The sequence below is a fragment of the Mus pahari genome, chromosome 1 (genome assembly GCF_900095145.1).
Source record: "Mus pahari chromosome 1, PAHARI_EIJ_v1.1, whole genome shotgun sequence".
Lineage (NCBI taxonomy): Eukaryota > Metazoa > Chordata > Mammalia > Rodentia > Muridae > Mus > Mus pahari.
The window spans coordinates 14021992-14036724 of record NC_034590.1 but is presented as its reverse complement, the minus strand read 5'-3'; the positions used below and the strand labels follow the sequence as shown (position 1 = coordinate 14036724).

General features: G+C 37.3%; 1 protein-coding gene across 2 annotated transcripts in view; it reads left to right on the top strand.

Annotated features, from left to right (window-relative positions):
- LOC110321485 (zinc finger protein 120-like) overlaps nt 1-13300 on the top strand; it is an 86785-nt gene extending 73485 nt beyond the window's left edge. Inside the window, exons 1-5 of one of the 2 annotated variants that reach the window (XM_029541278.1) lie at nt 6188-6232; nt 8503-8556; nt 9124-9250; nt 9457-9514; nt 11743-13300. In XM_029541278.1, the coding sequence (XP_029397138.1) occupies nt 6230-6232; nt 8503-8556; nt 9124-9250; nt 9457-9514; nt 11743-12775 (1275 nt within the window). In that variant the 5' untranslated portion in view covers nt 6188-6229 and the 3' untranslated portion in view covers nt 12776-13300. Of the gene's footprint in view, nt 1-6187; nt 6233-8502; nt 8557-9123; nt 9251-9456; nt 9515-11742 lie in introns of those variants that run through there. The other variant, XM_021197740.2, reaches the window with a different exon arrangement.
- The last annotated feature ends 1433 nt before the right edge of the window (nt 13301-14733 follow it).

The window sequence follows — 14733 nt, the reverse complement described above, 5'->3', positions numbered from 1 at the left end:
GAATTGTTTTCATCCTTATATGACCCAGCACAAGGCAAGGCCTGGGCCAAGTAGTGGGAGTGGGTGGGTAGGGGAGCAGAGGTGGGGGGAGGGTATAGGAAACTTTCGGGATAGCATTTGAAATGTAAATAAAGAAAATAATAATAATAAAAACAGAAAATAAATAAATAAATAAAAAATTTTAAAAAAAGAATTTTTTTCATTATTCTGGGTTTTTTGCCTTTCCAGATGAATTTGAAAATTGCTCTTTCCATGTCTTTGAAGAATTGTGTTGAGATTTTGATGGGGATTGCATTGAATCTGTAGATTGCCTTTGGTAGGATGGTCATTTTTATTATGTTAATTCTCCCAATCCATGAGCATGGGAGACCTCTCCATTTTCTGAGATTTTCCAATTCTTTCTTAAGATATTGAAGTTATTGTCATTCAGATCTTCAGTTTCTTTACCAGGGCATTCAGTGCTACGAATTTTTCTCTTAGCACCGCTTTCATTGTGTCCCATAAGTTTGGGTATGTTGTCTCAACATTTTCATTAAATTCCAGGAAGTCTTTATTTCTTTGTTTCTTTTCAGACCAAGTTATCATTGAGTAGCTAGATGTTCAGTTTCCGCCTATATGTGGGTTTTCTGCTGTTTTCGTTGTGATGGAAGACAAGCCTTATGCCATGGTGATCTGATAGGGTAGGATGCATAGGATTATTTCAGTCATCTTTTATGGGTTGAGCGTTGTTTTGTGGCCAATTATATTGTTGATTTTGGAAAAGGCACCATGAGGTGCTGAAAGAACATGTATTCTTTTGTTTTAGGGTGAAATGTTCTGTAGATATCTGTTAAATCCATTTGGTTCATAACCTCTCTTAGTTTCACTGTGTCTCTGTTTAGTTTCTGTTTCAATAATCTGTCCATTGGTGAGAGTGGGGTGTTGAAGTCTCCCACAATTATTCTGTGGAATTCAATGTGTGTTTTGAGCTTTAGTAAAGCTTCTTTTATGAATGTGGGTGCCCTAGCATTCAGGGCATAGATATTCAGAATTGAGACTTCCTCTTGCTGGAATTTCCCATTGATGAATATGAACTGTCTTCCTCATCACACTTGATAACTTTTGGTTGAAAGTCTATTTTATTGGATATTAGGAGGGCAACTCCAGCTTGTTTCTTGGGACCATTTTCTTGAAAGACTTTTTCCCAGTCTTTTATTCTGAGAAAATATCTTTGTTATTCAGGTGTGTTTCTTGTATGCATCAAAATGCTANATCCTGTTTGTGCGTGCAGTCGGTTAGCTTATGTCTTTTTATAAGGTGTTTTGATTCCATTAATATTGAGAGATATTAAGGACAGATGACTGTTAGTTCATATTATGTTTGTTTTTGTAGGTGGCATTATTTTCATGTGGTTTTCTCCTTTTGACTTTATTGAGAGATGATTAATATCTTGTGTTTTCTTTGGTGTAGGTACCCTCCTTGTGTTGGAGTTTTTCATCTAGAATCCTCTGTATGACTCGATTGGTAGATAGATACTGTTTGAATTTGGTTTTCCTTCAATATTTTGGTTTCTCCATCTATGTTGATTGAGAGTTTTGTTGGGTATAGTAGCCTGCATGACCTCTGACCAGGCTCTTCTGGCTTTTAGTGTCTCTGTTGAAAAGTATGGTGTAATTCTGCTAGGTCTATATTTGTATGTTTCTTGCCCCTTTTCCCATGCAGCTTTTAAATATTCTTTCTTTGATCTGTGCATTTAGTGTTTTGATTATTATGTGATGATAGGATTTTCTTTTCTGGTCTGGTCCTATTTATTTGGTGTTCTAGAGGCTTCTTGTAAATTTATGGCCATCCCTTTCTTTGGGTTGGAGAAGTTTTCTTCTATGGTTTTGTTGAAGAAGTTTCCATGTCCTTTGAGCTGGGAATCTTTATTCTACTGTATTTCAGTTATTCTTAGTTTTGGTGTTTTCATTGTATCCTGAATTTCCTGGATGTTTTGGGCCAGGAGGTTTTTAAGTTTTGAACATTTAGTTTCTTGAGTTCTTTTCATGATATATAACATATATATATATATATATATATATATATATATATATATATATATATATATATATATATATATATATATATATATATATATATATATATATATATATGTATGTATGTATATATATATATATATATCCTTGTCTAATTGATGTTGTTTTTAAATTTCATGTGGTCCTATTTATTAATTTTTATCTTAGTGCCTGTACTATTGGTATTCTGTTCAGAGGATTGTTTCCTGTGCCATGAATTCAAGGTTGTTCCATACTTTCTTTTCTGTCAATTTCAGTGTACCTGGTCTTATTTAGAGGTCCACTTTATTTAGAGATCCACTTGGACTTGAGTTTTTTGCATGGTGATGAATATGTATTGATTTGTGTTCATCTATATGCCTGGATAGAGTTTAGCAAGCACCACTGGTTAAAGGTGCTGTTCTTTTTATATTGTGTATTTGTGGTTATCTTATGTGGGTGGAATTATGCCCAAATCTTAAGTTTGATTCCATTGAGCAGTCTGACTGTTTTCATATCAATTCCATGCAGTTCTTTTATTTCTCAGGATTGGTTTAGCTAGCCACATTTTTTTTTTTTTTTTTTTGTAATTTTATACGAGGTGGGAATTGTTCTTTCAAAGTCTATAAACAATTTTCTTTGAATTTTGATGGGACTATATTGAATCTGTAGATTGTTTTGGATAGTGTGGCTTTTATTACTCTGTTAATCCTACTGATCCATAAACATGAGAGACTACGTCTTCTGATATTTTTTGAGTTACTTCAACATATTTCCCATTATTTGAGGGTCTTGTGAAGGGTGTTCTTTGTCCGATTTCTTTCTCACTCTGTTAATTTATTTACTTCATTTTTTTATTTATTTGTATTCCCCTCAATCCCCCCCACCACAGTTCTTCATCCTATTTCTTCTTTCCCTTGCCTCTAAGAGGGTGTTTTGCCCACACCAGACTTCCTTCTTCCCTGGGGCCTCAAGTCTCTCAAGGATCAAGCACATCTTTTCACACTGAGATCTGAATAGGCAGGCTTCTGCTATATTTGTGCCAGAGGTCTCAGTCGGATCCATCTATGCTCCTGGTAGGTGGCTCAGTCTCTGGGAGCTCTCAGGAGTCTGGGTTAGTTGAAACTGCTGGTCTTCCTATAGGGTCACTCTTCCCTTTAGCTTCTTTAATCTTTCTCCTAATTCAACCATAGGGGTCCCTGACTTCAGTCCAATGGTTGGGTGTAAGACTCTGCGTCTGTCTCAGTCAGCTCTGGTAGGGCCTCTCAGAGGACAGCCATGCTAGGCTACCATCTGTAAGCACATCATAGCATCAGTAATAGTATCAGGTCTTGGTGCCCCACTGTCATGAGATGGTTCTATATTCTACAAATCTGGAAAATCTAGATGAAATGAATGAATTTATGGACAGATACCATGTATCAAAGTTAAATCAAGATAAAGTAGATTGTATAGAGTCCCACAACTCCCCCCAGTTATAGAAATATTCATCAAAAACCTCCTAACCAAAACACAGCCCAGGTCCAGATGGTTTCAGTGCGGAATTCTATGAGACCTAAAAGAAGAGCTAATACCAATAATCTTAAAACTATTTCTCAAAATAGAATAAAAGAGAATACTACCTAACTCATTCTATGAAGCCACTGTTCCTCTGATACCTATACCACACAATGACCCAACAAAGAAAGGTAACTCCAATCTATTTTCACTTGTGAATATCAATGCAAAAATACTCAATAAAATTCTCACAAACCAAATCCAAGAACACGTTAAAATTGTCATTCCTCACGATCAAGTATGCTTTATCCCAGGGATGCAGGGATAGTTCAATATATGAAAAATCCATTAATGTAATACACTGTATAAACAAACTCAAGGAAAAAAGCCACATGATCATCTCATTAGATGCTAAAAAAGCCTTCAACAAAATACAACTGCTGGTAGTTCATGTTAAAAGTCTTGGAGAGGCCATGGCACATACCTAAACATAATAAAAGCAATAGATAGCAAACCAACAGCCAACATCATGGGGATATTCTGTGTTATCTACTGGAGGCATGGGTAGGGGGAGTGGAAGCTGATCACTAGGGGAAACCCTTAGTATTAGATCTCAGGTAACAGGGAGTGGCAAAGGTCTGGAGGTCCTATACCCAGTGTCCTAATACTGAGGCATCAGATTAACAGGACTTATTTATTTACTGTGTATATGATTAGAATTTTGTTGTTAATCTTTGAAGGACTTACTGGATAAAATATACAATGTGGGCTGACAGGTCATTTGGCCAATATTCTCTATGGGTTTGACCTGAGTTAATTAAACAACACTCAACCAAAGTTGGGAAGCTTATAAACACCTGCTACTCCTGCTCCAGGAGATCTGGCCCTTTCTTTTCTAGTGTGTCACCTGTACACACAATGGAAGACATTCTCTCTCACACACACAAATAAAAGGATAGAAATTGGGATAGACTTGCTTTCATAAGTGTTTATATATGACATCTAAAACAGTGCAAACCAAACTATTTAGGTATATAACACAAACACAGTGTTTCTATAAAAATCTGCTTGCTGAATTTACTTTTTTAAAGTTTGCATTTCCTCACTCAGTTGTAAACTTATATTCACTTATCAATTATAGGGAAAAAATGGTTTGTAAGTGATCCTAACAGACATCCTTTTCTTTATCATAAGAGAAGGACATACTTTTAATAGTCAGAACTATTTCTGTGATATTGAACCATTTTATGCTGGAGTTGAATCTCTCCAGTTGGGATAGCCCTCCACTCAACCCATTATCTGTTATTGGTAAAGGAAAGAAGCAGAGTGTACACACAGGGTGAGTGCTGGCCAGTGATTTCTTCGATTTTTTTTTTTTTTTGACTATACTCCTGCCCTTCTTCTTTAAAGGACTGTGTTATATTTATAGGTCTGTCTTTGTGCCACCTTTTATCAGTCATGCCATCTATGTTGTGTGATTTTATTAATTATAATATAATGATATTGTTGTTTTAGACTTTCACATTTTTTTTCCTCTGAAAATGTGCTATATTATATTATGAGTTCCTAGAGTTTTATTATGAGTTTGGGGACTTTTAGGGACTAACAATTTAGGTTTCTATTCTTGAACCTAAAGGCTTGCCTCTCCTCATTTCTTGGTAAATCTTTATTTTGCATTTGCTGCAATCATCAGTGTTTGGGGGGTTGCTACTTACATGATTGATACAGTTAACACATTTTGGAGTTTTTTCATATATCATTATGTCATCAGTAGCTTTAGTTCTCAGTATTTCAGAAGGTCAGTCATCTGAGGGAGCCTCATCTGAGGGCACATCCCCATCAGAATGGTTGGTTGCTATGTCTGTGAGAGAGTATGTTAATTGATGATTGATATGGGAAGGCTCTTCCACTGAGAGTAGCAATATCCCTAACCAAATAGGCCTGGCCTAGGTAAGACAGATAGCTGAACATAAGGCAGCTACCAAGCAAGGGAGCAAGCCAGTAAAAAATGTTTTTCCATTTTTTTTTTGATATCTTTTCATTTTTAATTAAACTATGGTCATATTTCTAACCCTCTAATACCCTTTCTTAATTTTTTTTTATTTTTTATTTTTTATTATTTTCTTTATTTACATTTCAAATGCTATCCCGAAAGTTTCCTATACCCCTCCCCCCACCTCTGCTCCCCTACCCACCCACTCCCACTACTTGGCCCAGGCCTTGCCCTGTGCTGGGTCATATAAAGTTTACAAGACCAAGGGGCCTCTCTTCCCAATGATGGCTGATTAGGCCATCTTCTGCTACATATGCAGCTAGAGACACGAACTCAGGGGGTACTGGTTAGTTCATATTGTTGTTCTACCTACAGGGTTGCAGCCCCCTTCAGGTCCTTGGGTACTTTCTCTAGCTCCTCCATTGGGGACCCTGTGTTCCATCCAATAGCTGGCTGTGAGCATCCACTTCTGTGTTTGCCAGGCACTGGCATAGCCTCACAAGTGTCCCCAATATCAGGGTCCCTTCAGCAGAATCTTGCTGGCATGAGCATTAGTATTTAAGTTTCTAGCTTGCGTTTTTAATCTAAGCTCCCAAAATGATGGACTGTGACCTGACAGAACCATCCAAAAAATCCACTTATTACTTGAGATGGATTTGGTTAGAGGATTAAATCACAGCAGCAAAGAAGCAAAGTAGAACAAAAAATGGTAAGCAAAATGTGATTTTGCTCCTGGACATAGCCTGTGAATGTTCTTGTTTGAAGGAATATGGAAAATATCAGGGCTTGAGCTAGCAAAGGCACGTGAAGCAGTACCCAGAGCATACTCAGGTGTCCTTTGAGGACTTGGAAGATTGTTGTGTTGAAAGTAATACAGAGGAAGTCGAGGTCATAAGATTTCAGTTGAAAATAGACTCCAAAGAAACTTTAGCTGGAGACTATTTGTGTGATATTTTGGTCCAAATTTTTTTTTTTGGTTCTGCCCAGGCCCTGAGATATTGAGTAAAGCAGAATTAAAGAAAGAAAGAAAGAAAGAGAGAGAGAGAGAGAGAGAGAGAGAGAGAGAGAGAGAGAGAGAGAGAGAGAGATGATTTCTTAGAGGAAACCCTGACACTGTTGGATGGTTATTACTGGTGACTCTTTCAGGACTACAGTGAAGAAATGCAATAAGTAGGGCAGAAATAAATGCAAAGTATGCCATGTAGAGAAAAAACAGCACTGGGTAATTTCAGATGGCAGGCAAATTCTGAATCAGATGCAGGAGTTTTCAAGGAGGTTATCACCATTAAAGAGAAGGCCCTTGCTCTATACTGGAAGTCTGCAAAGGTACCCTAAGGGTAATATTCCCTCTTGCTAAGCCTTCTATTCTGGAAAGAGTAAGCAAAGAGAGTCCTAGTCATCAGAAGGATCTTCATATTATAAACCCTGCGGCCATTATAGTCCAAGCATGGCAGGATCCATCCCAAGTTGAAGAAGTCAAATGTGGCATCATCACCCATGTTCTACTAGTTCCACAAGCAAGAAAGTTATACACTTTAATGTCATGGATTTTTTTTCCTGTGTGGTTTCAATTCAGCACTGTTCTAGCCATCTGTTTGGCAGAGTCAGAGCCCCAGTGAGGACACTCAGAGTTCATTGCAGGAGGCTGTGAGGATAAAGCCTGAGTTGAATTTTGAGACCACAGATGTTGAGATTCCCAAGCTATGAGAAATCTAACAAGAGAGATGTATATAAGTTACCAAATGAAAGATGGATGAGATGTCACAGGGACAAGGTTGTCCAAATCCTTTGAAACTGAAGCTCCATGTATCTGAGCCAAAGATACTGGATTTGGTGTTTGTCCCGCTTAGTTTCTTGCCTTAGTTCAATGCCCCCCTCACTATGGGGTATTCTGAGCCATTTTATTTTGGAAAGATCTATCTTGTTTTGTGATTTTGCAAGATGTGGCAAGCAAGAGATTGTTTTGAGTGTCAGAAAAGACTTTGGACATTTGAACAGGGTATGGGTTGTTGTAGATTTTGGGATCATTGAAGTTACTAAATCCATTTTCAACCTAGGATGATGCTTGTCTCTCATTTTTTTCTTTGGGGACTTTATGGTAGATTTTGTAGAAGCCACCTTTCTAGATTCCTTATTGGGTTTGGAATTAAGAGTGTCTAGAAACTCAACCCATTTCCTGTACTTCCTATCTACTATGTTGCTGTTGAACCTGAACAGTCAGGTTCTGCCTCTTGCAGTCTTGCCTTCGACTCTATCTCTAATTCATCTAACATATAGTAGAGGCAATTACTATTCAGTGCTAAGTTATTTTGCTAGGCTGATGTTTTTATGTTTTTAATTTTGTTGCTTTTGTTTTTAAAGATAAGTTTCTCTGTGTAGCCTTGGCTGCCCTTAAAGTAACTATGTAGACCAGGCAGGTCTCACACTTAAGAGATCCATCGGACTCTGCCTCAAGAGTACTGGGGTTAAATGTAGACCAACATGCCTGGCATTTTTTTTGTTTTCATATTATTGGCTGATGGACCTGGAATGTAGGTTTTAGTATACATCAAGAATATGCTGTTCTACTAATCTTCATCCACATCTGAATTTTGAAATTTGACAGAGTATATTCTATTTCTCAGAATAGCATATATTCATGGCATTAGTACTACCTATTGAGTCATTAGATTATAATTTTGTAATAGTCTTTATACCTGTTTTTTTATGAGTATGAATATTTTGCCTATGTGCATGAATATACATCTCATTGTGCCAGGTCCTCAGAGTAGTCAGAACCTGGCCTTAGAAGACATGAACTATGAATAATGGATAGTTGTGAGTTCAAATGTAAGCACGATTGTGGCGATTGGTCCCAATTATTAACATGACTGACAAGAGCTCTTTTCTGCCCTATGTTTCTTGTTTATGATCAGCATTTACATTGCTTCTATTGTCACCTGTCCATTTCCTTTTAGTAAGATTTTATTTATGTTACAGTTCAAACTAGGGCACCATAGATTTCTGGAAGATGAATACAAAACTGGAGTGCAGGTACAGTTTCTTGGAGGAACTTCAGTAAGAACCTTTTGAATTCTTTCTATCTTTTTAATGTTTGGTTGATTTTTGTATGGGAGACCTCTGGCTGTCCTAGAACTTGTTGCATAGACCATCTTGGCATCCAACTCAATGAATACCCCTATCTCTGCTTCCTGTGTACTGGGATTAAAGACACAACCCAATACAGCTAGCTTGACCAACAATTTTTTTGTTTTGTTTTGTTTTTTGTTTGTTTGTATTTTGTTTTGTTTGTTTGTTGTTCATACAATTTCTTTGATGTTCGCACCATACTTTTCATCTGTTTTCTTGTCTCTTTTTATGTTTTTTAACTGACATTTCTCTTGCAAAGCAATATCCTATTCAAAGAGCTCAGAAATGTCAGAGGTAAACCTCATTATTTAGTTTCCTTCTAAAATGGCTTAGTAATTACATTAGAACTACTGCATTAGGAAATAAATCAAGGAAGCACCAGAATTATATGAATATATTGCGAATGAAGTATACAGTTACAGTGTTGTCAGCATCATGCTTTTTATTTTACACATGTGTGGGATATTTTAGAATGGAATAACCTATGATGACGTGCATGTAAACTTCACTGGAGAAGAGTGGGCTTTGCTCAGTCCTTCCCAGAAGAGGCTCTACAAGGATGTGATGCTGGAAACCTACAGGAACCTCACTGCTATAGGTAAGAAAGTGAATTTAATTTGGCATTTTAAAATAAGGGGACAACTGTTTCTTTGTTATTGATGCTCTTTTATAATTTCAAATGAGGATGTGGAAGAATAAGGTGACTAAATCAAACATGATTCTAAGGATCACTGAATATAAAGCAACTTCAATTTTGCCTAATTTCCAATAATATATCATATAATTTCTGGTACTCTATTTTAGGTTACAATTGGGAAGACCATAATATTGAACATTTTCAACATTCTAGAAGACATGGAAGGTAATTTTCAGATGCAGGCTGATGGAATATGCCTCTTATGAAAATTTTAAAGAAAAGCAACAGTGTAAAAAAACTTGATTTTTAGTGTATCAACAATTATTAAAAATTTTCACAAAATCAATGTCAGGTATTTGATTTGTGTTTGCAAGTCATTCCTCTAAGAAAAAAGACAGAGACACAGTGCCTTAACAGATATTCCCCAGCTGGGCATGGTGGCGCACACCTTTAATCCCAGCATTTGGGAGGCAGAGGCAGGCGGATTTCTGAGTTCGAGGCCAGCCTGGTCTACAGAGTGAGTTCCAGGACAGCCAGGACTACACAGAGTAAGCCTGTCTTGAAAAAACCAAACCAAACAACCAAACAAACAAAAAACCAGATATCCCCATTTGAATCAGCCCCTTAACCACTATGTTGCAGAACTGCCAGTCTGTTTAATCTCATACAACTTAGATGTTGGGAAAGGTCTACACATTGAATAGGTGGTAAACATATGTCCAAAGCCTCTAATAAGTAACTATTCCATAATAAAGCTGGTGTTACTTACGTACTTATTTATAGTATTGTTAAGTTTAGTGAAGTGGACAGTGTATGAGAGTCAAGAAGGTTGTTGTGGAGAAACCTTAATCTCTGTACCACATGTCTGTGAAGAGCAAAAAGTCAAATTATATGAATGCAATTTGGAAACCTTTCATTTGATATTCTTCTTTCAATAGCTATATGGTCACAATGGATCTAAACTATGTGAGCATAGGGATATTAAAATAAGCAGGTACCTCTCTTCCATTAGACTTCGAAGATATATAGTAATCCCGTTTCAATAGACTTTCTTTTTTTTTTTATTATTGTTTTCTTTATTTACATTTCAAATGCTATCCCGAAATTTTCCTATACCCTCCCCCCACCTCTGCTCCCCTACCCACCCACTCCCACTACTTGGCCCAGGCCTTGCCTTGTGCTGGGTCATATAAAGTTTGCAAGACCAAGGGGCCTCTCTACCCAATGATGGCTGATTAGGCCATCTTCTGCTACATATGCAGCTAGAGACACAAACTCAGGGGGTACTGGTTAGTTCATATTGTTGTTCCACCTACAGGGTTGCAGCCCCCTTAAGGTCCTTGGGTACTTTCTCTAGCTCCTCCATTGGCGACCCTGTGTTCCATCCAATAGCTGGCTATGAGCATCCACTTCTGTGTTTGCCAGGCACTGGCATAGCCTCACAAGAGGCCGCAATATCAGGGTCCCTTCAGCAGAATCTTGTTGGCATGAGCATTAGTATCTAGGTTTGGTGGCTGATGATGGGATGGACTCCCGAATGGGGTAGTCTCTGGATAGTCCATCCTTTCATCTTAGCTCTAAATTTTGTCTCTGTACCTATATCCTTTCATGAGTATTTTGTTCCTTATTCTAAGGAGGAATGAAGTATCCACTCAGTGGTCATCCTTCTTGGTTTTCTTGTGTTTTGCATAATGTATCTTGGGTATTGTAAGTTTCTGGGCTAATATCCGCTTATCAGTGAGTGCATATCTAGTGACTTCTTTTGTGATTGGGTTACCTCACTAAGGATGATATCCTCCAGATACATCCATTTGCCCAAGAATTTCATAAATTCATTGTTTTTAATAGCTGAGTTTACATTATGTAAATGTACCATAGTTTCTGTATCCATTCCTCTATTGAGGGACATCTGGGTTCTTTCCAGCTTCTGGCTATTATAAATAAGGCTGCTATGAACATAGTGGAGCTCAATAGACTTTCTAAATGTGGTATAAGTTTACAATTAATTGTTTTCCAACTTCATTGGAAATACAACCACAAGCTCAAACTGCAGAAAATCCCTGTATGTTAGGAATGTGGAAATTCTTCTGTATATCCTGGTTCCTTTTTCATATGCAGCATGACTCACACTATAGGGAAATTTGTGAATGCAATGAGTGTGGTAAAGCTGAGTTCTTCTAGTTCTCTTCAAATATGAAAAAAAAATCTCATATGGAAAAAGGATGTTATAAATGTGAGCCATGAAATAAGTACTCTTACCATCAAAGGTGTCTTCAAAGACACAAAAGTAACCTGTAATGAACGGGAACACCATGGATCTAACCGATGAATTAAAACTTCAAGGTTTGATTCCTCTTTACCATTAGAACACAGTGTAAAACTCATAGAGATAAAGTGATTCATTAGTGTAATGAATGCAGTAAAGCTTTCACATGTTTCAATTATCTTTGCAGGCATGAAAGAAGTCATACTGGAGAAAAGCCTTCTGCATATACTCAGTGTGGCAAAGTGTTTGCATATCAGAGTCATCCTCAAAATCATGACAGAATGCATGTAGGAGAGAAAAGCCATGAAGGTATTCAACATGGTAAAGCCTTTACACATCACAGTCACCTTCAAAGACATGAAAAAATTCATACCAGTGAGAAACCTTATGAATGTAATCAGTGTGGTAAAGCCTTTGCACATCGTAGCTACCTTCGAAAGCATAAAAGAATTCATATTGAAGAGAAACCCGATGAATGGAACCAATGTGATCAAGGTAATCTCCAAATACATAAAAGGACACATACTGCACAGAAGCCCTATGAGTGTAATCAGTGTGGTAAAGCCTTTAGACGGCACAATAGTCTCCAAGTACATAAAAGAACACACACTGGAGAGAAACCCTACAAATGTGATCAGTGTGATAAAGCCTTTTCACAACAAGGTCATCTCAGAATACATAATAGAACACATACTGGAGAGAAACCCTATGAATGTAATCAGTGTGGTAAAGCCTTTGCAGTTCACAGTACTCTTCAAATACATAAAAGGACACATACTGCAGAGACACCCTATGAATGTAATCAGTGTGGTAAAGCCTTTAGGCGGCACAATACCCTCCAAATACATAAAAGAACACATACTGGAGAAAAACCATATAAATGTGATGAATGTGATAAAGCCTTTTCACAACAAGGTCATCTCAGAATACATAAAAGAACACATACTGGAGAAAAACCTTATAAATGTAATCAGTGTTGTAAAGCTTTTGCACGCCATAGTCATCTTCTAATTCATGAAAGAATTCATACTGGAGAGAAACCTTACAGATGTAATCAATGTAATAAAGCCTTTTCACAATATGGTGGTCTTCAAATACATAAAAGCACACATACTGCTGAGAAGCCCTATGAATGTAATGAATGTGGTAAAACTTTTTCACAACACAGTTATCTCCGAACACATAAAAGAACGCATACTAGAGAGAAACCCTATAAATAAGCAATGTGATAAAACCTTTGTGTGTAGTCTTAGAAATCAAGAGCCAATTCATACTGCAGAGGAACCCTATAAATATAGTCAATGTGGTAAAGTTTTGCACTTCATAGAATTGTTAAACAAGAATAAAATCTTTGATGTTATCTGTTAATGCTTTTGCACATCACAGTATTTTTGAGTGCTGATAAAACTCATACTGAATGGAATCTGCGACTATAAAAGATTTGGTAAGATTTTTAGCCAATACATTTACATAGAAGATTATGTATTCATGGGAATAAATCTGACATCTTCCAACAATGTATTCAAGAATTATGTCCCTCTATTATGCACTGACGACCTGGAAGAAATATAAGATTGATTGCATCAGAAGTATCTGAGACCTTGGCACTTTAAAGAAGTTTCATAGTCCCAAATCTCTACAAAATGAAGAAGAGTGAAAAGAAAGATCAGGAGAGAAACTGACAAGTCTTAAAAAGGGGCTGAGCACTTGACCAATGCCACAAGACAGTTTATCTCAAATGTGGTTAAAAAAAAAAAAAAAAAAAGACAACAGTGGGAACAAGCCCACAAGGAAACATGTACATTGTATGCCTGCTGGAGTTTATGTCTCACATAAGGAAAGAAAGAAATATGCAGGGATGAAGATTGACTTGTCTGATCAGGATGGTATTCTGCTTCTATGAAGCCTGTAAAATTAGGAGGACACAGGAGATCCTAAGACTTCAACAGGAGTCAGTCACTCTAGGACTGGGACAGTCTTGCCTTTGCAAAGAGCTGTGTGAGGTATGGATGAACTATGAGTGGGAGAGCTTTGGATTTGAGAGCCAAAGGATCAAATGACTAGAGGGCGATGCTCAGGGTGTACCTGAGGACAAGCTGGCTCCTACTGTGCTCTCTGCATCCATTTAGCTGTCATGGGTCAGGCCCTCCAGGTCTTCCACTCTTTCCTTATTCTTGGCAACTACAATGTAGCTGCCAGTAAGAGCATTGTGCTCCTTCCGAGGCAGTCCCCACCCATTCCTTAAACTCTATAACTTGCTTCCCTGGGAAGACTAAGGATTTTCTAAAGAGCTATCTCTTCCTTTGGCTAACAATTAGTGAAACAGTGGGCTACATGAAATTCAAATTTCCTGGGAAATCACATTCTGGGTAAGATTGAGTCCTCCATTGAAGAATGCTGCTGAAGAAACATTTGCACATTGCAGGAGACAGAGGAGCTAAGAATGAGTTTAAGGGATGGCTGGAAAACTCTTATACTGCTTGCATGGATTACTTGCTTTGCATCTATCTCTTTCCTCCACCTAAGTATGTTATTATCTCCAAGGATTGAATAGTTTGCTTCTATCTTTGTCATTATTTCAATTTAGTTGCCCTCAATAAATACATTTCTGATTTTCATGATAAATTTCCTTTTTTCTGACTTTTCTATTGTTTTCAATTTATTATTATTTTTTCAAAGACTAGTTTGACCATGAATCTCTGGCTGGCCTGGAAGTAAGTATATAGATTCGGGTCATCTAGAATATCAGTGAGAGTTTTCCACCTTTCCTGTAGAGGGCCTGTATTATGATTGGTCTGTATTAAACCTGCTAATTAGGTCCTCTTGGTTGGCTTAGTGGGGATAAGTGGCTAAGCCTGATTTCTTTAGTGTGGCTAGGAAGATACAGGCTATATTCTGAGTAACTGAAGAAGGCACCTACCAAATACAGTACTTCTGCCTAAAAAATTATCTCCAAACTATAAGCAATATCGTTTTTCTTTATCACTGTTATAACTGTTATAAACTCTTATGACTCATGAAGGAACTAGTGGAGAGTTCTGTCTTTATTCTAAAGATGGTTAAACTCAAGCTCACATAGATAAGTGGTTTTTCAACTGCAGTAAAGTGTAACTGCTCATCTTACTAATCCCATAATTCTAATAACACATTAGATGAAGTTGGAGCCACTAAAGATAGG